The sequence below is a fragment of the Stegodyphus dumicola genome, chromosome 2 (genome assembly GCF_044657685.1).
Source record: "Stegodyphus dumicola isolate Sdum_Otavi_A_Nest chromosome 2, ASM4465768v1".
Lineage (NCBI taxonomy): Eukaryota > Metazoa > Arthropoda > Arachnida > Araneae > Eresidae > Stegodyphus > Stegodyphus dumicola.
This window is the reverse complement of record NC_140769.1, coordinates 188,719,647-188,740,529: the sequence shown is the minus strand read 5'-3', so window position 1 is coordinate 188,740,529 and position 20,883 is coordinate 188,719,647. Positions and strand designations below refer to the sequence as shown.

At 28.9% G+C, this 20,883-nt stretch overlaps 1 protein-coding gene across 3 annotated transcripts in view; it reads left to right on the top strand.

The window, feature by feature from the left end:
* LOC118194160 (uncharacterized) overlaps positions 1-16,600 on the top strand; it is an 83,550-nt gene extending 66,950 nt beyond the window's left edge. For 2 of the 3 annotated variants that reach the window (XM_085811556.1, XM_085811555.1), the window contains exons 9-11: positions 2,386-2,456; positions 8,682-8,724; positions 12,089-16,600. In XM_085811556.1, the coding sequence (XP_085667682.1) occupies positions 2,386-2,456; positions 8,682-8,724; positions 12,089-12,175 (201 nt within the window). In that variant the 3' untranslated portion in view covers positions 12,176-16,600. Of the gene's footprint in view, positions 1-2,385; positions 2,457-3,470; positions 3,487-8,681; positions 8,725-12,088 lie in introns of all 3 variants that reach the window. The other variant, XM_085811557.1, reaches the window with a different exon arrangement.
* The last annotated feature ends 4,283 nt before the right edge of the window (positions 16,601-20,883 follow it).

The following is a 20,883-nucleotide window of genomic DNA, read 5'->3' as shown; positions in this document are numbered from 1 at the left end:
CTTGAAGTTAATTTTTTGCAATTTATGTTTGATAATTCATGACATTACTGTCCGTACATGATGTCCTTCAGAGCATAAAATTAGATACTGGAAGTATGCTTAGATATGCAGTTGATTTTATTTTGTTAGTACACAGTGTTGCTTGTTCTGCTAGACAGAAATGACTGCATTTTAGAAGCCCACAGAATTGAAATCATGCTTCTTGCTGAGGTTTGCACAGCAAGTATAATGCATGAATAGTTCTGTGCTTTATCTAATTTCTTTCTGATGATGTCTTTTTTTTATATTAGAAGAGCATAAATCTGGATTCATCAGATGACGTACCATGTATACCCATGTATGAGACCCCTCCCTCCAAATTTGCGAAAAATTTTCTGAGAAACAAACTTGTTGCATGAGTGGCAGGGCTGCCACCGATAAAGCAGCATGCCCATGTTCTCGATAAAATTTCACAATTTAACATGCAACATTTTAGCACATTATAAAATTTTAAAAATATATGCAAAATTTCCAAAGAATTTTATTTGAATCCTTCAAATTCTGATATGTAGTCAGAATCATCAAATAAATCCTGAAATTCTTTTCAGTGATTGACAAGTCATCATAAATTTCATCAATCAATTCATCATTACCAATTCTGAACGTTGTTGAAACATATCCCAAATCGAAAGGGAAGGTTTCCCTAAAAGTGCACCTGGTTTTGTCATTTAGAAACCAGTCAGTAATTAGGGTGTCCTCCATCCAAGCATTTTTTTGGAAGCTAACAAGAACACCTGGTGGATATGTTGTCTTTTTGGTTAACATTTATCGCTTGAAAATAACCGTGGAAGGCAACTTATTGTCTTTTGCTAAACAGGTAAGAATTACTGTGAAATAAGTTTTCTCATGCCCAGTCATTTTTACATGAATTCTTTTTGCACACTTTTTATCAATAGTGAAATTTTCAGGGAGATCAAGTCATGGGGTTTCATCAATGACTATTTGGAACATTTCAAAATTATTTTTCTTTTTCATTTGCATACTTTTGGAAATTTATTAATTTCTCTTCAAGGTGACATGGCAAATTCTGTGAAATTTTGGTGTTATGGAATAAACATAGTATATAAGAATTCATAAATCTTGTGCACCAATGTTGTGATGCATGAAAAGAGTTACTTATGGGAGCAAATTTTTCATCTTTCACTGGTTTATGGCTCGCAAACATATTGCAGTTCGGGTTGCATCATAACCTTGCCATCTGATGTCTAGAATCCAGTCATTTATTACTTTTTCCAGTTTTGGGAAAGACGCCAATCCAACCTTTTTAGATTTAGAACTTAAAATAGATACATTTTTCTTCCAGTCACAGATCATCTTCTCATTCATGCCGAACTTATATGGTGTAACATAGTTGTTTGTATTTTCCACAAATGAAGCTATTTTCAGCTTGAATTTCACAGTGCAAGACATTCTCCTTGATTTTACACAAATTGTTGCAGGGAGTGTGTGGCTCTGGAAAGAACCATTTTTTGTTGATTCTGATAAATCAGACATTATAAAAAGCGGGAAAAGTAAAAAAGCATGTGTACGATCAAGATAAACAAGATGTAATCAATGGCTTATTCAGTATGGTTATAGTTACTGATTCGATACGATTATATTAACTAAAGAGCACCTTACAGATATTGTGCAGATTGAATTGGTCTGTGACATCAGATGATTAAATGAAATAGGGGAACTAATAAACGAAAATATTAAGAATTAAACAAACAATTTAGTGTTTTTTCTGTATGAATGATATATTCAATAATCATGTTCACCGACATGTCGATTGGCTGCGGTGGCGGCACTGTCTTTTTTCAGGTACCGCGCATAAGTTGATCCCCTACATCAAAGTTTGATTTTTTTCTTAAAATTTTGACTTGTATATCGGTATACATGGTAACGTCTTCTTGTCGCACAGAAGTTTTATGCATCTATGTTCTCTAACAGTATAGTCTCTTTTTTAACCCCATTTAGGCCTTATCAAACATCAGTATAAGTTCTGAAGTAGATTTTTTGCGATTGATTTCACTAAGCATTTTAAAATACTGCCATGACTTCATATTTTTTGGCCAGCCACATTAAATGCAGATTTCATTAAATTTATAATTATTATTATCATTATATTTATTATATTTATTATATGTGTAATACAAAATCATTTTGCTGCCTCTAATTTTCATTGCTGTCTAGTGAGCTGAAAACAATTCAGTGAATTATTGGTTTCCCAATAAATTTGTATATTCTTAAAACATCCATCCCATTGTGTTATTTAAAGATTTAAGTATTTATAATACATTTATAGTATTTATAATATATTATAATACTCTTGATTGTATAAATATAAATCGTCATTTTTCTTAGGGTAGGTCATTGAATAGCTCACTTTCGTCTAGTTCATCATCAGCTGATGATTCAATTGAAACACTTGTTAGGTAAGTTTTTCTGTGAACTCAGAGAACTATTTATAATAAATGAGTGTTCCATTATGAAGTAAAATATTTTACAAGAATCTGAAGAATTGTCTCTTTTTCTTTATTAAGCTCTCTGTGAAACTGCAGAAGAACTATACTAACTACTTAGTATAACTACTTAGCTATATTAACCTCTAACAATTAATGTGAAATTTTCAGTTCAGATGAACTATACTGCTCATAATATTTATACCAAGCTTTACTAATTCGTAAAATAGTTTTTATGGTATGTATTTTTCCTGTAGATAAACTTGAAAGTTATCCGTTTCTATCAAATTTAAAAGCAGTTTTTATGCTAATACACACCCTCTTTAAAATTGTAAGTTTTATTTTTCCTATACATATACATATATATATATATACTTAAACTTTTATAAATACTTAATTTTGGCAATAGGTACCTCTTAGAATGAAATTATTGAGATTCTTAAATTAAAAGTTACTAAGTAATTTTTGAAAACTTTGCAAAATATCAATTCTAAAGTTTAAAATATTTTCTATCTTGAAATATATTTTTTCCTCATGTACAGTTTCATACTCAATTATAAGCGATTAAAATTTTAAGCTGAGATATTATAAATATTTTAGTAAATTAATTTTATTAATGGTTATATTCATAAATGCTGTAAATAAAAATTTGAGTAAAATGTAGTAAAATTTATTTCCACTAGTAACTTTAAAACTTGGTTTCTGTGTTCCATTTTACTGAAGTATTTGGTAAAACAAGAAGGAATGATAAAATTTCATCTGTCTCTGATTTCTAAAAATAATGGTTTTAATGTTAATTAATCTCAAAATAATGGTTGAAGTTAATTATTTAACATATGATAAAATAAAATATATTTCCATTAATTATTAAAATTAAAACATAAAAATTGACGTTTTTAATATAAACAAATGTAGATATGAATTTGAATTTAGATTTTATGTTTTTGGGTGGAAGTAATGTAGTTAATTTCTTTTTTGCATATCCAGCTTCAGGATAACTAAGGTAGGAATTTGATTCCTTTGAAATGCATGTGTGTGCAATTCTGATGAATTTTCTAAATTGCATGCTGCTAACAAATTCCAGCCCTGTCTAGTTTGGAAGCATGTTTTGATTTTATTGCAGTCTTTTTGTGTGTGTATTTATAAAATGCATGAAACCATTTTAGCATGATTTAGTTAGTTTTTTAAAAGCAACTTGCATCGTATTTTTATGACATTGTCTGTACTTTATGATTTTATTTATTTATTTTTTGAGACAAAATTATAAATGCATATTTTTCTTGGCTTTTTCCAAATACATATGTTTTTTAATTTGATAATAATTAATACTGTGTATATATATGGTTAGAACTATGCATAAATGAAAAAAGCAGGTATATGATATTTTAGAGTAAATTTTACCCTTCAATAAGTGGAAATATTTTTCATAGAAAACTTACTGTTTCTAAGTTATTTGAACAAAATTTTAAATGTAAATTAGCATATTAATGTATACCTTCTTTAACTCAGCAAATTTAGTCTCTTGTGCCTTTTATTTACTGTTTGCATAGCATAATGCTTTTAGATTTTGTCCTTTTGTTGAAACCATAAGATTTTTTTTTTTTTTTTTTTTTTGAAGTAATTGGTTTACGCTTTTCTGCTGTCATTATTCTGTGTTATAAATGATGTTAAAGTATTTTTTTAAAGTGTGAACTATACTTATTTTTTTAAATTTTGATGCTTTTGGATGTTTTGGGCAATGTATTTGGCAAAAACACTGGAAATTGTTGATGCATATAATTTTGCAAGAACAACAAGCATAGTTTTAAAACAATTTTATGGTTCTCTAGATAGTGCCGTACCATTCACAATTGCTTAACTTAACCACATAAACATGTGCTCTTTTTTCCTCTCCAACTTAAATAGTGATTGTTTAAAAAAGATATTTCTTGAAATTTTAAACTTACAGAGAGCAAAGAGTCTGTCATCAATTTCAGCAATTTTATTGATCCTTCAAGACCTAATGTTTTTAGGAAATCTCCGTTGAGTTATTCCAGTCAATGATTATATTGATATAAATATTTAATAGTTTCTCACACCATTTCATTAATGACATTTCTTCTCATTAACAATACGTGAAATAAGAACGGTATCAGTGGGGAGTATTTGAGCCTTTAAGCTAGTTTCTATTATAGATGCTCTCCTTTTTTAATATTGTTTACTCTCTAGCACCATGAAGATTTGTTGTAAAGTTTTTATTTCATGATTGTTTTCAATATGCCTAGTGCATTGTAAGAGCAGAACAACATCCTTTTCAAATTGAGAATAATTAACATGCATATGGGTGAAATATAAATTTTAAAAGGCAGATTAAATATCAGCATAATGAAGAAAGACGAGAGACACATGCGGGCAAAATGAGGTTTGCCATATCAGATGCCTTTAAGTTTTCCCATGTACCAGTTTATCACAATTATCCCAAAGATTTGTAGTGGTAGAATTAAATAAATAATCTAAAATAGATCTATTTTTTAATATTTATTATCTAATGATGATGATTATTATGTGTTGTGGTTGTTACTGTTCCTAACTGGTTAGCTATTGGGTTAGGCGAGATCCATGAGTACAAGAACTGTCAATAAATCCAAGACGAAAGTAGGTCTTTTCAATTAGTTCTCTTTTTCAAGTCCGAAGTAGTTGAGAAGATGTTCGGGAGTGAAATGATCAGTATTACATTTTCTACAGATTCGGTGGATCTTATTTCCTCGGTCAAATTTAAGACATTTCAGGTGTCCACTTAGGAGCCTTGTCAGAGTAGTCTGCTGATCCTGATTATTGCCAAAAGTAATAGCAGCACCCTGCTGCATGCCAGAGTACCAGTCATGTGTCGGAGGATATTGCCAGGAAGAGGCAACAGTAGATTTAACTCTCGAGCAGATCTCCCTAAATGTCTGGGTGCTACTGGTCAGGGTCATTAATTGATTGTCAGAGTCATTGAAGAACCCTCCTAGGGCATCAGCCATTTTATTGCCACTGACACCAGTATTTGAAGGGATGCACTGCAGATATATATTATGATGGAAAGAGAGTTTTTGCAGCAAAGCCAAACTAGAGAGTAAAGTATTATCACCAATACAAGCCAATTTTGCAGATGCTGGATAGAACTGTGACCATCAGTCAAAATCCAGATATCTTTATAGGAAGTGCAGGTGTATGCAGTCTAAAGGGCCTCCTCAATTGCTACAAGCTCAGAATGAAAAGCAGAACAGTGATCAAGGTTTCTAGTCTTATAATTAAAGCTATTAAAAGATGCTCTAATGAAGACTCAACTATCACAATTCCCATGTTCATTTTTACTGCTGTCAGTGAAAATCTGAAAGGCATTGCAGAGAATGCCATTTAAAGTTTACACTGCAATCTGTAGAAGATAATCTGGTAACTCTTTCTTTCTTTTTTTTTTTTTTTTTTTTTTTGTTGGTATAAGAGGTTAAGTTTGTGTAAAAATAGAAACCAAGTCCTTCCAGTGGGTTGATAAGCAGTTTCAGTGAGTATCTCTCAACAGTTGTATCTATTAAACACATGAGATAAGCCAAAGAAAAAGGGCTGTTTCTTTTAAATCTTTGATTAGAAACCCAATCATGAAGAAGTATAGAGGTTATAGAGGTATGGTTGTGAGTATCATAACTGTCTAGTTTATTAAAGTATTATGACAGTTTAGGTTTCTGTCCCTATTTCAGTAGTTGTATATCACATTCAAAGATGGCTATTTCAGCTGGTTAGTTATTGCATAAGCTGCCAGTTAGATGGGCTGCACTTAACTTAATATACTCGAGATTAGCCAAATTGGTAGGGGAAGCACAGAAGTATATCTTTGAAACATATTCCAAAATATGTTTTAACAGTGACGTGTATGTAGACTTGAGAGTAGATGAATCCCCCTCCCACTCGGTACCAGATATATACCAGATTTTCAGTGTGTTTACTATTCAGAAGCTCCAGATCAAGCAAATAGCCCAAATATTTAGGATGCTTGATAGTATATGACAAAGGCTGATCTGGTATAACAATAGCCAGATGATAATTATATAATTTTTGATTAGAGGTAAAAAAGCCCACAAAAGATTTAGAGATGTTAAATTGTACTTGTTGGTGGCAAAAACTTCCACTTCAGAAAGGATGGGATTTATATTATTTTCAATCATTCCAATATCTGGACCAGAATTCCATTAAGTTAAATCATCAACTAATATTAGTCTAGTTTCATATCTCTGGGTAATAATTGCCTCAATCCCTGCCAAGTATAATGAGGATAATAGGGGGCTCATTAAGCTCCAAGGCAGACCCACTCTTTGTCTGTAGTTCATTAAAGTTGGAAAAAAAGGATATGTCCTTCAAAAAAGTTTCAATCTAGGTAAGTGCTTTCCTATCAAATTTTCAAGTATGAAATAGCTTTATGATCAGCTTATCAAATCCAGACTTGATCAGAAGCTTTTGTCAGGTCTAAAAACACCGCCACCGTGTGGTTAGTGGGTTTCAAGTTTTGCAAGTCTCTTTGTCCAAAACATAGGATTTGATTGATAATAGAGTGTCTCTTCCCTAAAACTATATTGTTGTCTCAGCAATAAATTATTAGAACCCAAATAAAATGTCAGTCTATGTAAAATGTAATGTTTTTAGCTTTTTTAGATTAAAAGCTAAAAACATAACATAAGCTAAATGCCAGACATTTTAGCTTTTTTAGATTGTAAATCTTGTTTTTGTTTTATTTTATTTATTGTTGCTACTGATGTATTTAAAGTGTAATTGATTTCTGTGTCGGTGGATGTTCTGTTATTACCAGCAACTTAATATTAGAAACAATATGTGCATTTTTTAGGTATTTGTCTGGAGCCTTCTTTCCACATGACAATTTTACTGTTTCCAACTAAAAATGTTGCTTATTTTGCACTAAAAAAATTTTAATACCCTTCATTTCACAATGGTTTTAAATTATGAAATAGGAATATTTTTCTTTGGAAAGCATGAAAACATATTCTTTAATCCATAACTTTTTTACATGTGACATTTTGAAAGAAGAATAAAGTAGTGAATGATATTTTTAATTTCAAACAAGCTATTCCCAGAAAATTTTATTCCAAAATACTTGCTTTTTTTATTGTGTATCGAAATTGTTCTAAAATATATGTAAACACCATTTGTAGGTTTGGAGTTCTTCCTCCCATGCCTATGAGCTATGCGCATTGCACCAAGTTTCAGTAGTAGAGTGCCTCATCTATGTATAAGAGGAATGCTGGAAAAAGGGATCAGCCAAAATCTTCTACAGATATCATTGAGCAAAAGTAATTCTGTACAGATACTCAGGCTGCAGTAGCTGTACATTCTGCATGGGTTTTGAGTTCAGGTTCCTCTAGATCAGGGGTTCTCAGCCAGGATAATTTTATAGTTTTAGAGGGAAATGTGATTGCCCTTTTAATTTAGATGTTAAGTATTTAGTTTTAGTTTATGAATACAAAAAAAGTACTTTTATTTAAGATTTGGTATTTATCAGCATTTTCTATGCTTTTTCTTGTTTAATGTATATAAAACATAAATATAATCAAAATTTAGAAATGTTTATATTTTTTGAGTTTGTGAAAGGTGGGAGGTTGGAAATGCTAGTGTAGCAATGGTGATAGGTGTGCGTGGGGAAAAAAGGTTGTGAACCACTGTTTTCAACAGTTGTTTGAGGAAGACCAATTTTTGTCCCTTATTCGTAGCATGTTTTTTGAAGGAACCCATTTTACGATATCTTTGGTACCATTTTGCAAACATGTGGTGTTTTGGAATATGTCTTAATGATAGTGTTCCTGCAGCTTGCCCATTACGGTCAGCAGATCCACATGTTAGATATATGTTAACTCTGCATTTGTGAATTCATTCTGCTATCGCAGTTGATTGTCAAATTACAGTTGTTCCGTAGGTGGATGTTTTACTGCTTCCCTAACAACTCTCTATATTGCATTACTGTTCTGTTTCTGTATTGCATTATAGTCTGATCTAAATGTTTCTTTGAGTAACCTGTTCCTCCCAGAAATTTGTACACATGATAGTAAATCGCCTTGTATATATAATTTTATATATACTATTTAAAATATAACTTAATTTTCTGCATTAATAATGTTTAAATGCTTCCATTTGAAGTACATAAAATGATGTATTTAATATCATTCTTTACTGTAGTGCACAGGAAGATTTTGAGACATCCTTTCACAAAAATTCTGAGGTAAGTAAAGATTTGTTTGCTTAAAGTTATTAGAATTTGATTCATCTGGTTTTGTCCAATATACATTAGATAGTAGTCCATTTGAATGTATGTGTTTTATTTTTCTAATTATAGTTTTTATGGAAATAGTTGATCTCTTTTAAGAGGTTTTGGTTGTGCTATTAAGTACCAAATTATATTTTAACATGATTCAGAAAAATCAATCTGGTGATTTCTTGGTAAGATGTTTGAGAAAAATAAGTCAGCATGGGTTGGTTCTTTGCTGAAATTTCACAATATCGGAACTGAAGCACAAGCATGATTTTCAGTATGTAATACTGTGTTTAAGTGTCCAATTAAGTGAAATGTTGTAAAAATATTTTTAATTATTTTTAATTTTTAATTTATTTTTTTCGCATCATAACACTACTCTGTATATTTAATTTTTTCTTTTAATAGTGAGATAGTCCATTAAGCTTCCATTATTACTTTTTAGTTCTTCAATTTAAAAATTTTGTCAAATTTTATATGTATGTATTTTCCTTATGTGTAGATATTAAAGTTAACAATTCTATGTTATATATGTTAAGTAAACTTCTATTACAATATTTACTGTATTTTAAAATATAATATTTTTCTTAGATGCTAAGCTTATTGGATTATTCAAAACACAGAGTTGTATAATTTTTAAATGAATTTATTTTAGTTTACATATTTTATGAAGCTATTGAAAATTCTTTCGCACTTGGTAAGGTTAATGTTGTGGCTAACTAGCCATAATATTAATCTTATGCAATTTAATTCTAAATGCTTTTTACCTCCCTTGCCAGTCAAGTACCTCACTTTTATATCTCTATCACTTTTCAAATTGTTGCCACCCAATGTTATCTTCATGCATTATATTTAAAGAAATTAAATAACGAAGAATCTGTGTTAAGTATGCATGTTCCTCGCATTATGAAAAAAATGATGGCATCTAGAGCCACTAAATTTTAAGTAAGCTTAGTCTTCCATCCAAATGTGCACCACAAAGCTTCAATTTTTGAATTTCTTTTATTATTATTTCATATTTTATATGAATTTAATGAAATTTTGATTAACAAACTCTGTGATATAAAAGCAAACAGTGCCTACACTGAGATAAAACATTTTTATCTCTTGCACCAGACTATTTCCATTGAGCAAAGTGTAAGATACTTATATTCCAGTTTTAATTAACAAACTCTGCTATTGGAAAGTAATGTGTTGTTGCTGGAAATAAAATGCTTTTCTCTTCCATATACCCAGGCAGTTGCCATTCAGTAAAGTCTAAGAATTTTAGCATGGAAGGTTATTGAATAACACACTAAGTTATTTTAAAACAATAAACACAGTTCTTAAAAATATTTTTTTTATAATTTTTAACATGATTGATTTAAATAAACATGCATAAAAAAGAATTCAGCTTATAAACATTTTTATTAGCTGAATTCACTAAAATCATTATGTGCTTTTAACTTTTTATTGATAACTGTTTTCAGCACACTTTTAAAGAAATAATGTAGCATATATATATATATATATAAAATAATAATAATAGAAGGAAAAAAAGAAAGAAATTATGCAAGTAATTTTTTAAGAAATCTTCAAAATTATTACTGTAAACTGAAAAAATTAGAAAAATGTGTGCTAACACCTAACATAGTACTGGGAATTCTAAACATATGCTGCTGATAAAAATTTTGTGATTTTGCTGTTCAACGTTACTTGAGGTAAGTGCAAAGAAGGCAATGCTTTATAATAAAATTAAAAATATTAAAGAAAAGTTGTGCTAGCAGGAGCAAGTCCAAGACCAGAATTAGTAATCTGTGAGCTCAAGAGAGCATAAAAAACCTGAACAAACCCTCTGGTGCAGTATTAAAATCTGAATCAGATTTTCTCTGTCTTTCTTTGCCCCCCTTTTATTTAAGTGGGTGAAATAAGAAGTTACCCTGCTACCTATTAAAACTACTTCGTTGTGAAAAGTAAAGCATATTGAGATATGCAAATAATTACTATTTCATGACACCACCTCACAAACAAGAATAACAATACAGAATGAAGAATAATAAAGCAAAAAAAAAAAAAAAAAAGGGGGGGGGAGGGAGGTAGACTGAAATATCAATTTATTATTCAGAAATCATTATTTATTTAAATTGTTTCTTTCTGATCAGCGACAGTTTTGTTTTTCTAAATTCAAGCTTTTGCCATTACTTGTGTTAGACTAAGTTTGTTTAGAGTTTGTAATGCTTTCTCACTATGAGTGGCTGTCATTGCTAAAATAAGCATTGTTACAAATTTATATTAAAATAAAAATGGGAATCCTAATAATATGTTTGTGATGCATTTCTGCTTCATATGATTGTGTATGAATGTTTCAAAAAATTGTAAGTTTCATGAAGTGAATAATTCTGTCGAACCAAATTTAGATTTACAAATCTTTTTTTTTTTTTTTTTTTTTTTTTTTTTTGACATGGGTGTTGACTACTGTAAATTTCTGTGCTACATTAGTACTGAAACATAGCTTTGTTTTATGCTTGAGTAAAATCTTTCCACTTTGGATAATTCATCTTTCCTGAAAGAATTTAATGTCAAACTTTTCATCATTTGGCAAAAATAAAATGCCTGTGGGTTCCTTTGTTAAAAGTTTATGAGAAACCTATCTGGGTCAAAATATGATGAATGTAGATGTTTGGAAAGCTTACATCTATTTTGGCTGTTGTTCTGTTAATGGAAGAATGCTGTAACTTCCATCTCCTGCTGTCTTGCTGAATTAAAACAGCCCAGAATTAACCTTCATTTTAGGATTGAAGTTTACTGACTTAAAGACAGTATTTATTTGAATAAAGTGGCTATAAAATCAATAAGCATTTGAATATAATAGCTTGCTTCAGTTCTGTGTGAGGAAGCTATTCTCATTTCTTTGTTAACATATGAAAGGCTGTGTTGATTTTAGGTTAACCAATTTTTGATTTTTACTGTAGTGATATTAACACAAAAAATAATGCAGAAAATATTTTGGTTATAGTTGTACAAGACGTTTTTAAAAATTTGTGTAATATTGTCTCTTTACCGATTGTGAACTGTCTTGATAGCATGTTTAGGATTAAGATTAAATTAATATTAATGTTTTAGCTCTTTGGTATATGTATATTCAGTATAATAATGTTTCAGATTTGCAGATTTAAATAGACTAGTGTGAAACATCTAGTTTAGTGTAAATTATTTCATTTTGTTTATTTCTCTGAAGATCTGAGTTACGAGTAAACTGATGAAATATAACATAGTCATATAGAATGTATTCAGGAATGTAGTACTGAAGTAGATTTTATATGCTTAAAATCTCATTCAGAACTGTAATTTTTAGGGACAGGATCTGCTGGCAGAACATCTGAAAGAAGTAACTGGATTATTAGATCAGAAGTCCATCAACACTTCTCACTCCAAATGTTGATAACAGATCTTAATTATTTAACTGAATTGCAGCTTTTTAACAATAACTATGTGTTTTGCAGTTTCTAGTAATTTGTTCGTTTTTTTGTCACATAAATGATAGAGATGATGTAAAACATCTTTCATAGGTATAATTTATTGGCTTGCATGCATTCTTAAAGCAGAATTGTTTGCCTGTATTTGATAGTAGATTAGCCAGTATTCAAGAATATTACCTGTAGTTCTCTCTCCCTTTTCTTGTGTTGGAGCTTAAGTAGAATAAGTTGAATCTGTGCTGTTACTATTTTATGTCATATTTTAAATATGACTGATTTAAATTATAGAGAATTTCTTATTATATGCAACTTAATTAAGATAAAAATTCTTATATCATTAAATTACTGTGAGAAATGAGTATCCATGTTTATGAAAAGATTATTTTTTCAAAGTTTTAATACTTTTTGATGACTTATCTGATTGAAATTATGGTTTAAAAATATTTTCAGTGTGTTTTGTTTTGAGGTATAATATTGCTTTATAATAATTTTAGTTAACCAATTATTGAAGTTTGAACAATTATTCTGGCTAATCTGCATCTTGTGCCAAAGTATGTGAGCTAAAAGTCAAATGATCAATACGCACCTTAAAAGCATTTTATCTGTTTATAAAATAAGCAGTGTATGTGAATTAATTCGTTAATGTTAAATAATGCAATAAAGTTAGGAATATGCTATATTATCTTTACTTTGCTAATTGTCTTATTGGTCAAATGATTATGTGAGAGCAGTATTAGAATATTATTATTACTAAACATAGCCATGAATAAATGCAGTAGAAGCTTGTTATCTGATATATAAAGGAATGAAAAGCATGTTTTAGAAAAAGTGTCTGGTTTAGAGTTGTATTAATAGTGGCACTATGCATGTTTGAGAATGAATTAGAAGTCCTTAAAAATATTATTATTCATGAAGATAACTTTAAAACTAAAAATTATAAGCAGCTACTATTAAAAAAATGCATTGGAGTTTACATTGAAGAATGTCTATATGCAAGAGGTATGTTTTCAAGCCATGTAAATGGTAATAATTTAATTTCATTTTCTTGTTTCATGTCTTGTGTTTTGTTTCATATTTATTTTTCAAAATATTTTGAAGGCATATTTCTCAATTACATAAGTTATCTATGAAACTTGTTAAATTTTAAGTTTTTAAAACTGATGATAATTAAATAATGTTGAAAGAGTTAGCATTTGCTTACCGATTTTTGAAAAATTTTTAAGTAAAAATATTTTTTTGAGAGCATACTTATATGAAAAGTTGGCCATTGAGAAAAAAAAAGCTATCATGTTCTCCATGTTCAATATTTAATTGTAAATTCTTATCCCCCTCCCCCTTTGGTGTGCCTACATTGCTAATAGATAAAGGTTGTATCATTTTCTGTGTACCATTGAATTTCATACATGTATCACATTTTGTGACACAATAAGCATTTGTCCTTTACAAAATGGGAGTTCATCTAGAAGCTGATATAAAATAGTTTTCTAAAGTATTTAAGGAACATGTGCTTGCTTTATTAGCTTGTTACATTCTAAAATTTAAATAAATAAATGGTTTTCAGTCAATTTCAAAATTTTGAATGATTTATTTAATTTATTGACTAATGCTTTTGGTTCTCCTTCTGCTCAGCTTATATACAACCAACTTAAGTTATTCATTTAATTTTACATAGGCATTCATTTATATAATACCACTGTAAGTGTTTTATTATGAAGTATCAATGCAGTTTATTTTAAAGTCACAAACTCTGATTAAAAGTTTTAATTAATTAGATACATGATTTTAAGTATTTTAAATATCCATTGTTAATTATTTCATTTGAAATCTATAATGATTATTTTGCTTGCCTTTAATTTTCTTTTTGGGTTTTGATTTATGAAATAAATCTGTTATTTTCTACTCTTCGGTTCAACGACTTCATGACATGATTGAAAATATTTTAATTGCATGAATAAAACATTTGACTCATGTTGCCTGTTGCATAAAACACTATTATTTTTATTATAAACGGCAACAGAAATGCAAAATTTCATTATTGCAATCCCTGTTTATGTGTACAAAACCACAAAGGGATCCTGCATGGTTTATAATCAAATGAAAAAATGCTGTCTTATGATATTAACAAAGGTAACTTAAATGCCTATGGTTGAAAGTTTTTTCGGCTACATTTTTGGTCTTAGTTCAACAGTTTATATTAATTTTTCTTAACTAATTTGAAATATAAGGTTATTCAGAAGAAATGAACTGATTTCATAGAGCTATGTTTGATTTAAATAATAAAACAAAGAAAAAGTCTTTGTTTGATTTATTAAAATAATATTCAAAAATTTCTAACTAACCATAATGTATTCTACAGAAAATAAAGTTTTACTTTCCCTTATACAAGGGTTCAATCCCCAGTAATACTGATTTAATCATCTAGCCCCCTTGACATCATGGCTAAGTATCTGAGCAAGCTATCCTGTGTATGATTTCAAATTAGATGTCTTCTCAACACATGCAGTTGTTGGGTTAAGGAATTATAAGTTTGAAATGCTTTTCGGACTTCTCTACTTTTTCCTCGCAGTTTAATATGTTAATGTGCTGAGTGTTAGAGTAAGCATAATGTGGAATAGTTCTTACTTGAAACATGTTACATAAAAGTGATTCGGAATATGCCAAAATGAAAGTGATTGACAGACTTTGCAAATAAATATTTTATTTCCTTGTATTTGACAGACTTTGCAAATAAATATTTTATTTCCTTGTATATGAAATTAATTCTTATGGTGTCATAAATGTGTATAATCAAAGTGGTGGCTTTTTTATTTCAGTAAGCTTCTAGTATACTGTTAGTTATCATAAAGAAAGATAACCATGCAAACTTTCTTCTACTTACTGTAAAAGACCTTTATTTAAATAACAGTTTGAATATATTATGTGATTTTTAAAACAATAAATCTTTTGTTCAAAAAATTGTTACTATTTGTAGAGTGCTCTCTATATATATATAAAGATGAACGGCAGTTTCAAAATGTGCTGGATTGCTTCATTATTTATGTACATATTGTATAGACAATGCTCTGGAATCTTTTTCATATTTTATTCTTTTCTATGTTTGTAGATATGTGGTCATTTTTAAAATGGCTTTTGAAAGGTTGAAAAAGGTAAATTTTTAGTATTTAACAATTTTCTTATTGTTAAAATTGAGGTGAATTTATGTGATGTTAACTTATTATATTTTATTCTAGTGGACCAATTTACATTCTGTAAATTATCTGATACTTATACGCACGTACTTCTTATTTTGTAAAAAAGAAAGTCTTAATATATATTGTTTTAGTTTATATTATGAGGTTTGGTGTCAAAACACATTTTCACTATTGCCACATGATCTCATCAATTTTTGAGCACCTTTTGTATAGATAGGTTAGTGATTGTATGGCAGGTGTTCTAGTAGTAAATTTTCTATTCTTATAAAAAAGGCAAAGAGTTTATGCACAGAATGAGATCATTCCCGGTAATGTGAAATGACAATTACCAATAAGAATGCAGACATTACAGTTGAAGGTGTAAAACTGATTTAGTTATACTAAATAAATCTGCCATTTATGAAAAGTGCCAAGTATCCCAGTTTTTCACCTACCGTAAATTAAATTATTTTGTTTTTCTGTTCATTTTTAGAAAAATGTGATTTAATTACATAATGGAAGCAGTATATACCTTTTACTGTTAGAATTAAAGGGAAAATTTTGTGTATATATTCTCATCTACTTTGAAAATTGTGAAAATAGTATTTTAAAGTATAAAATTTTATAAACATCATTAAATTTGGCATTTTAAAAGTATGTTAAGAATAAATGCTGAAATTCAGTATTCTCTGTCATTAGTTTAAGAAAGAGGTTATTTAGTATCATTTATTAAAAGATGAATTAAACAGCGTTGATTAATAAATAGCATTGAATATTACCAAATAGATAACATTGAATATTACCTCAGATAGCATTGAACATAAAGAAACATTTAAATAATGTTCAGAATTTTCATATTTATTCATAACTATATCAAGGATAACGAAAAAACAATTTATCTGTATTAAATAGTGATTAAAACAAATTAATAAATGAAATAATTAAAATTAATATATGAAAAATATGTTTCTGGTATTGAAGTTTGTTAAATGAAATTATATATTAACTGAAACTTCTTTAATTTGCTGTTTTATATGCCATTTGGTCATTTAGTAATGTCTCCTTCTTAATGGTGATGATTTCCTAATTATATACATGTATATTTTGTTCCTAATGTTTATCTAATTAGTTTGTTCCAGAGAGTATGTGTTATTCTGCAGAGGTGTGTTGTCTCCATACTATGAAGTTGATTGTAAATTAAGAATAAATGTATTATCTCTACTTTCTGTCTTGTCTTTTTGTTCTTTAATTTTAATATTTGTTTAAGTAATTTTCCTGAGCTTTATGATTTTTTTTATGCAATTCAAGCATATTTTAACTGATTAATCACTATAAAAATATTATGCAAAAGTAAATTTATATATGGAATGTAGAATAGTTAAATTTGTACTTAATAAAATGGAACTTGAAATCTTCAAAGTATTTGCCAAAAACAAAATTAAAGTTAAAAAAAGTATGCAATAAATTTAATCAAGTGTACTGCAGAATAAATTATTGACATGAAATGAGTACATAAGTAAAAAAGTATCATAAGGTTAGTATTATTGAATAGTTGATATGAAAAGGGCTGTATCTTTCTCTCCCTCTCTGATATAGTGAAGAGCATGGAATTTATATATATATATATATATATATATATATATATATATATATATCCAGTATGAAAAGTCTTTCAAGAAGCAAAGCTGTAATAATGTGACAATATTTTATTTGCTTTAAAAGAATTCACAAAAAAATAAAGAATTCCTTCTTAATCAAAGCCTAATGTGGAGGAAGGGAAGAGGTTGAATTATATGTAAATGAACATATGAGAAGAAATTTATTATTTTAAAGGTTATCTTAACAAGAAGGAAATATTTTTCTATAAGGCAAGAAGGTATTATATAATTAAAAACCTGTCCAGTAATCATAATTTAAATTAATTAATATTAATAAATTCAGTCATCATATGTCCCAAATACCATTCTTTAACAAGAAACATTTGCTGCATTCCTCCTATAAATTAAGGAATTTTTTCTATCATATCAAATGAAAATGATGTTTCATATTTAAGTTATTAAAAGTACTCAAGAATTATAACTTGTGCATACCATTACCTCCAGGGACGCAAGTCAATTGGTCTTTAAGTGTATAGGCTAACATACTGGGTAATCGCATTATTGGACCATATCTGCTGGCTTATGTATGAATATCGGCTCGCCAGGTATTCATACTCAATATTTCTTTATTATATCTACTGATTTCTACGATGACACCCTTACATGATCTATGGTTTTAGCATAATGGGCACTCACTTATTTCAGTTTTCTTAGTGTGATTTATAGGATACGGCAGTAGTCTCAAATTCTCTGCGGTCCGAATGCTCTATATAAAACCAGTTAGACAGGGCAAAATTTTTTTTTTTTTTTTTCATCTTTAAAAAAATTAAAATTTTTAATCATCAAAATAAAAAATATTTTAAATTTGGCTTGTTAAATATTTGACAAAACATATTTAAGTGATAATATAATGCAAAAGAAAAAAAAAAATATTTGTTTTCTGTCTGAAATATACAGGTCGAAAATGCCAGTTTTTTTTGGTTACACATTTTAGCTGAAACATACTGACAGCTAAATATTAAACTTTCAGGCTGACAATTATTTCAGATAATTTTAATATGTTTAATCAGTCAGTCATTAAATAACTTATGTTAAACTTAAATTAAACAAATTATGAAAACTTTCTTATTGTTCAGAGAGAATTTTCTAAATGGGACAAAACGCGAGAGTAAATAGTTACAACTTTTACTCTCGCGTCTTTCTCTTATTAAAATTTTTTTGTCACATACATAAAAATACATATATTTGTATGTAAATAGTTATAAACCTCTTTTAAATCTTACTACAACTTGACACTTGATGACATTTCGAATATAGTAGATTGAAAGAAAAATGACTATAATTTATCTTCATCACGGTTTGAAGATCTTATCTGTCAATCGGGTTTTTTTTTTTTTCTTACTAATTTTCAATGGTGTAAAAAGGGTGTTCATATAGAAATGTATTCCTAAACAAAGATACTTTTCTTAGTGCAAAATTTTGTTGCTGTGCGTATTTATTCTTTGACAGATACGAATAACAGTTAATCAACTGGATAACTTCAGATCTTTGAATAAGGTTTCCATGACTTTGTAAATTAATTAGTTCTATTCACAGATTTTCTGGTGCATTATTCATTTTTGATTTTATTGGAAATGAAAATAATGTGAACTCGGACTTCTAGTAACTAAAATCTTGAAATCTTTGTAACACCGTGTTTGCAACAAATACACAAATGAAACGCATTCGCAGGGTACATAAAATTGCTTCAGGAACTGCATGCGGCTCAACGGGCCGCCAGTTTGCTACCACTAAGATGCAGAATGCCTCAGGTGCTGTATTGGACATGGGGTGTCTGCTATGTGACTGCTATTCTTGCCAGACCTGGCACCTTTGGATTCCTATCGATGAGATTACCCGAGAAAGCTGACGTATAGAATCACACTTGCTATTGAAAGAAATTTAGTCTTAATGCTGCTTCTATTTTTGTGAACACTAAGCTGCTAGATCATGCTCAGCACGACGCACGCATTATTAATTTTGAGTGGCATATCATGTGAAAGTAAAGTACCAATGTTCATTTTTTCAATAACACTTATTTTCCGTATATCTTTTCTGGAAGGGCTGCCATGCTTTTTCATTCGCATTTTTATTGAAATAGTGAATCATTGAATAATTTGGATCTTTCATGTATTCCAGCAGACAATATCTTGTGCCTGCAGAATTTATACAATCTTGATGGAATATCCTACACAAAAATAAATGATAAAAAAGGGAATGAAAATTATAAACAACTGAATATCCAAAATAAGATGTTTAAAAGTATAGAACTGAGAATAAAATTCTCTGCGACTAATTACTTTCTTTTGAGAACTATGTTAATCCACCACTTTGCCTGAAGCCTTGAACGAATTTATATTGTAGTGGTATCAGCGAGACGTTATAAATTGCGTAACTGAGATTAGAAATACCACTTTTTTTTTCTTTCCTCCTTAGCTTTGGTAACATTATGCTAGAAGCGCTTTATTCATCTGTGGAATCTGGCAAGTATTACTACTCCAAGAGACATAAGATCTCTAATTTAACTTTAGTCTGGCAAATGCTTTTTCATAGTGTTGCTTTCGACATAAGATCCTTTACTTATTTTCAAATGATTATATTGCATTTTTGTAATAAATACATAAATTGAGTGATTTTAAAGCAATATGTATGCCTTATTTATTGGCAATGTACTTGATTGATATAATTTATAGTGTACTTACTTGATATAATAGTAATTTATAAAGGATATAATTTAAAATTATCAAACTAATCTTTTTTATGTACATTTGCATCAACAATATTAATTAATGAAAGATGTTTGTAACATATTGTTGTTTTTAATATTATGTGTTTGGGCTGTTGTATTGGTCTGCAAATGAAAAATGCCGAAGAGACATATATCTGTTTAATACTGTCATATTAATATAACTAATAAGTTACAAAGATAAGCAACAAATAAAGCACCATTGCAGGGAAAAAGAATCTTAGGGGATGTATGTTTAATTTTTTGAAGTACTGTAAAGGGATAGTATTAAATTACAATTAAAGAACAAATGTTACATGTAAACATCTTAACGAAAAACATAAGTCTTCATGCAAAGAATCTAGAAACAAATCACAAAAAGGAGAAAACAGATATTCTATGTATAAGCGAAAAACACTTATGCAATAAATTTTGTTTTGTACCTGCTATATATTCATACAACAAAATCTACCTAATTAATTTCTTTTTGATTAATAACTTCTTTTTCTAAAAGAGTGAAACTTCATAAGCTAAATTAATTACATTATCATTTACTAAATTACGACTTAATTAACTTTTTTAATATAGTTTAGAAATTTGTCTGCGGAAAATGTCATGATTCTTTTCACTTTCTTTCTCCATCAAAGTTTTTCCTTTCCGGAAGCAGAGACATTGCATTTCAAAAATATATCTTTATGTCTTTTATTTGTCAGCCTTACCTTGAAGCTTTTCTTCATTGTTTCAAGTTAGAGGCGATGTCAAAATACTAATTGCGACCAATGTCTATGACTCAAACAGAACCAAAATTTGTTATTTGTACTCTCACGAAACCTGCAACTTATATCAGTTTCCTTAAAACTTATTTATCTTAATTTCTTTCTCACATCTTTGTGTTTCTTTCTAGTATTCGACTACACCCACCAAATAAATTTTCTTAATTATCTCGGCTGTGTATTCATTGTAATTGCTGGTTATGGCATTTATTGAATGACCCTGATATTTAGCTTTGAATAGTTCTAAGTTAATTCCTGGATCCCAAAACTGTTTTATTTATTACATTGTTTCCTTGCCCTGATTAAGGGTGTCTATCTCTAAGCATAATATTATCTTTATAGGCTTCTAATGCTCATTTTCCTCATTTT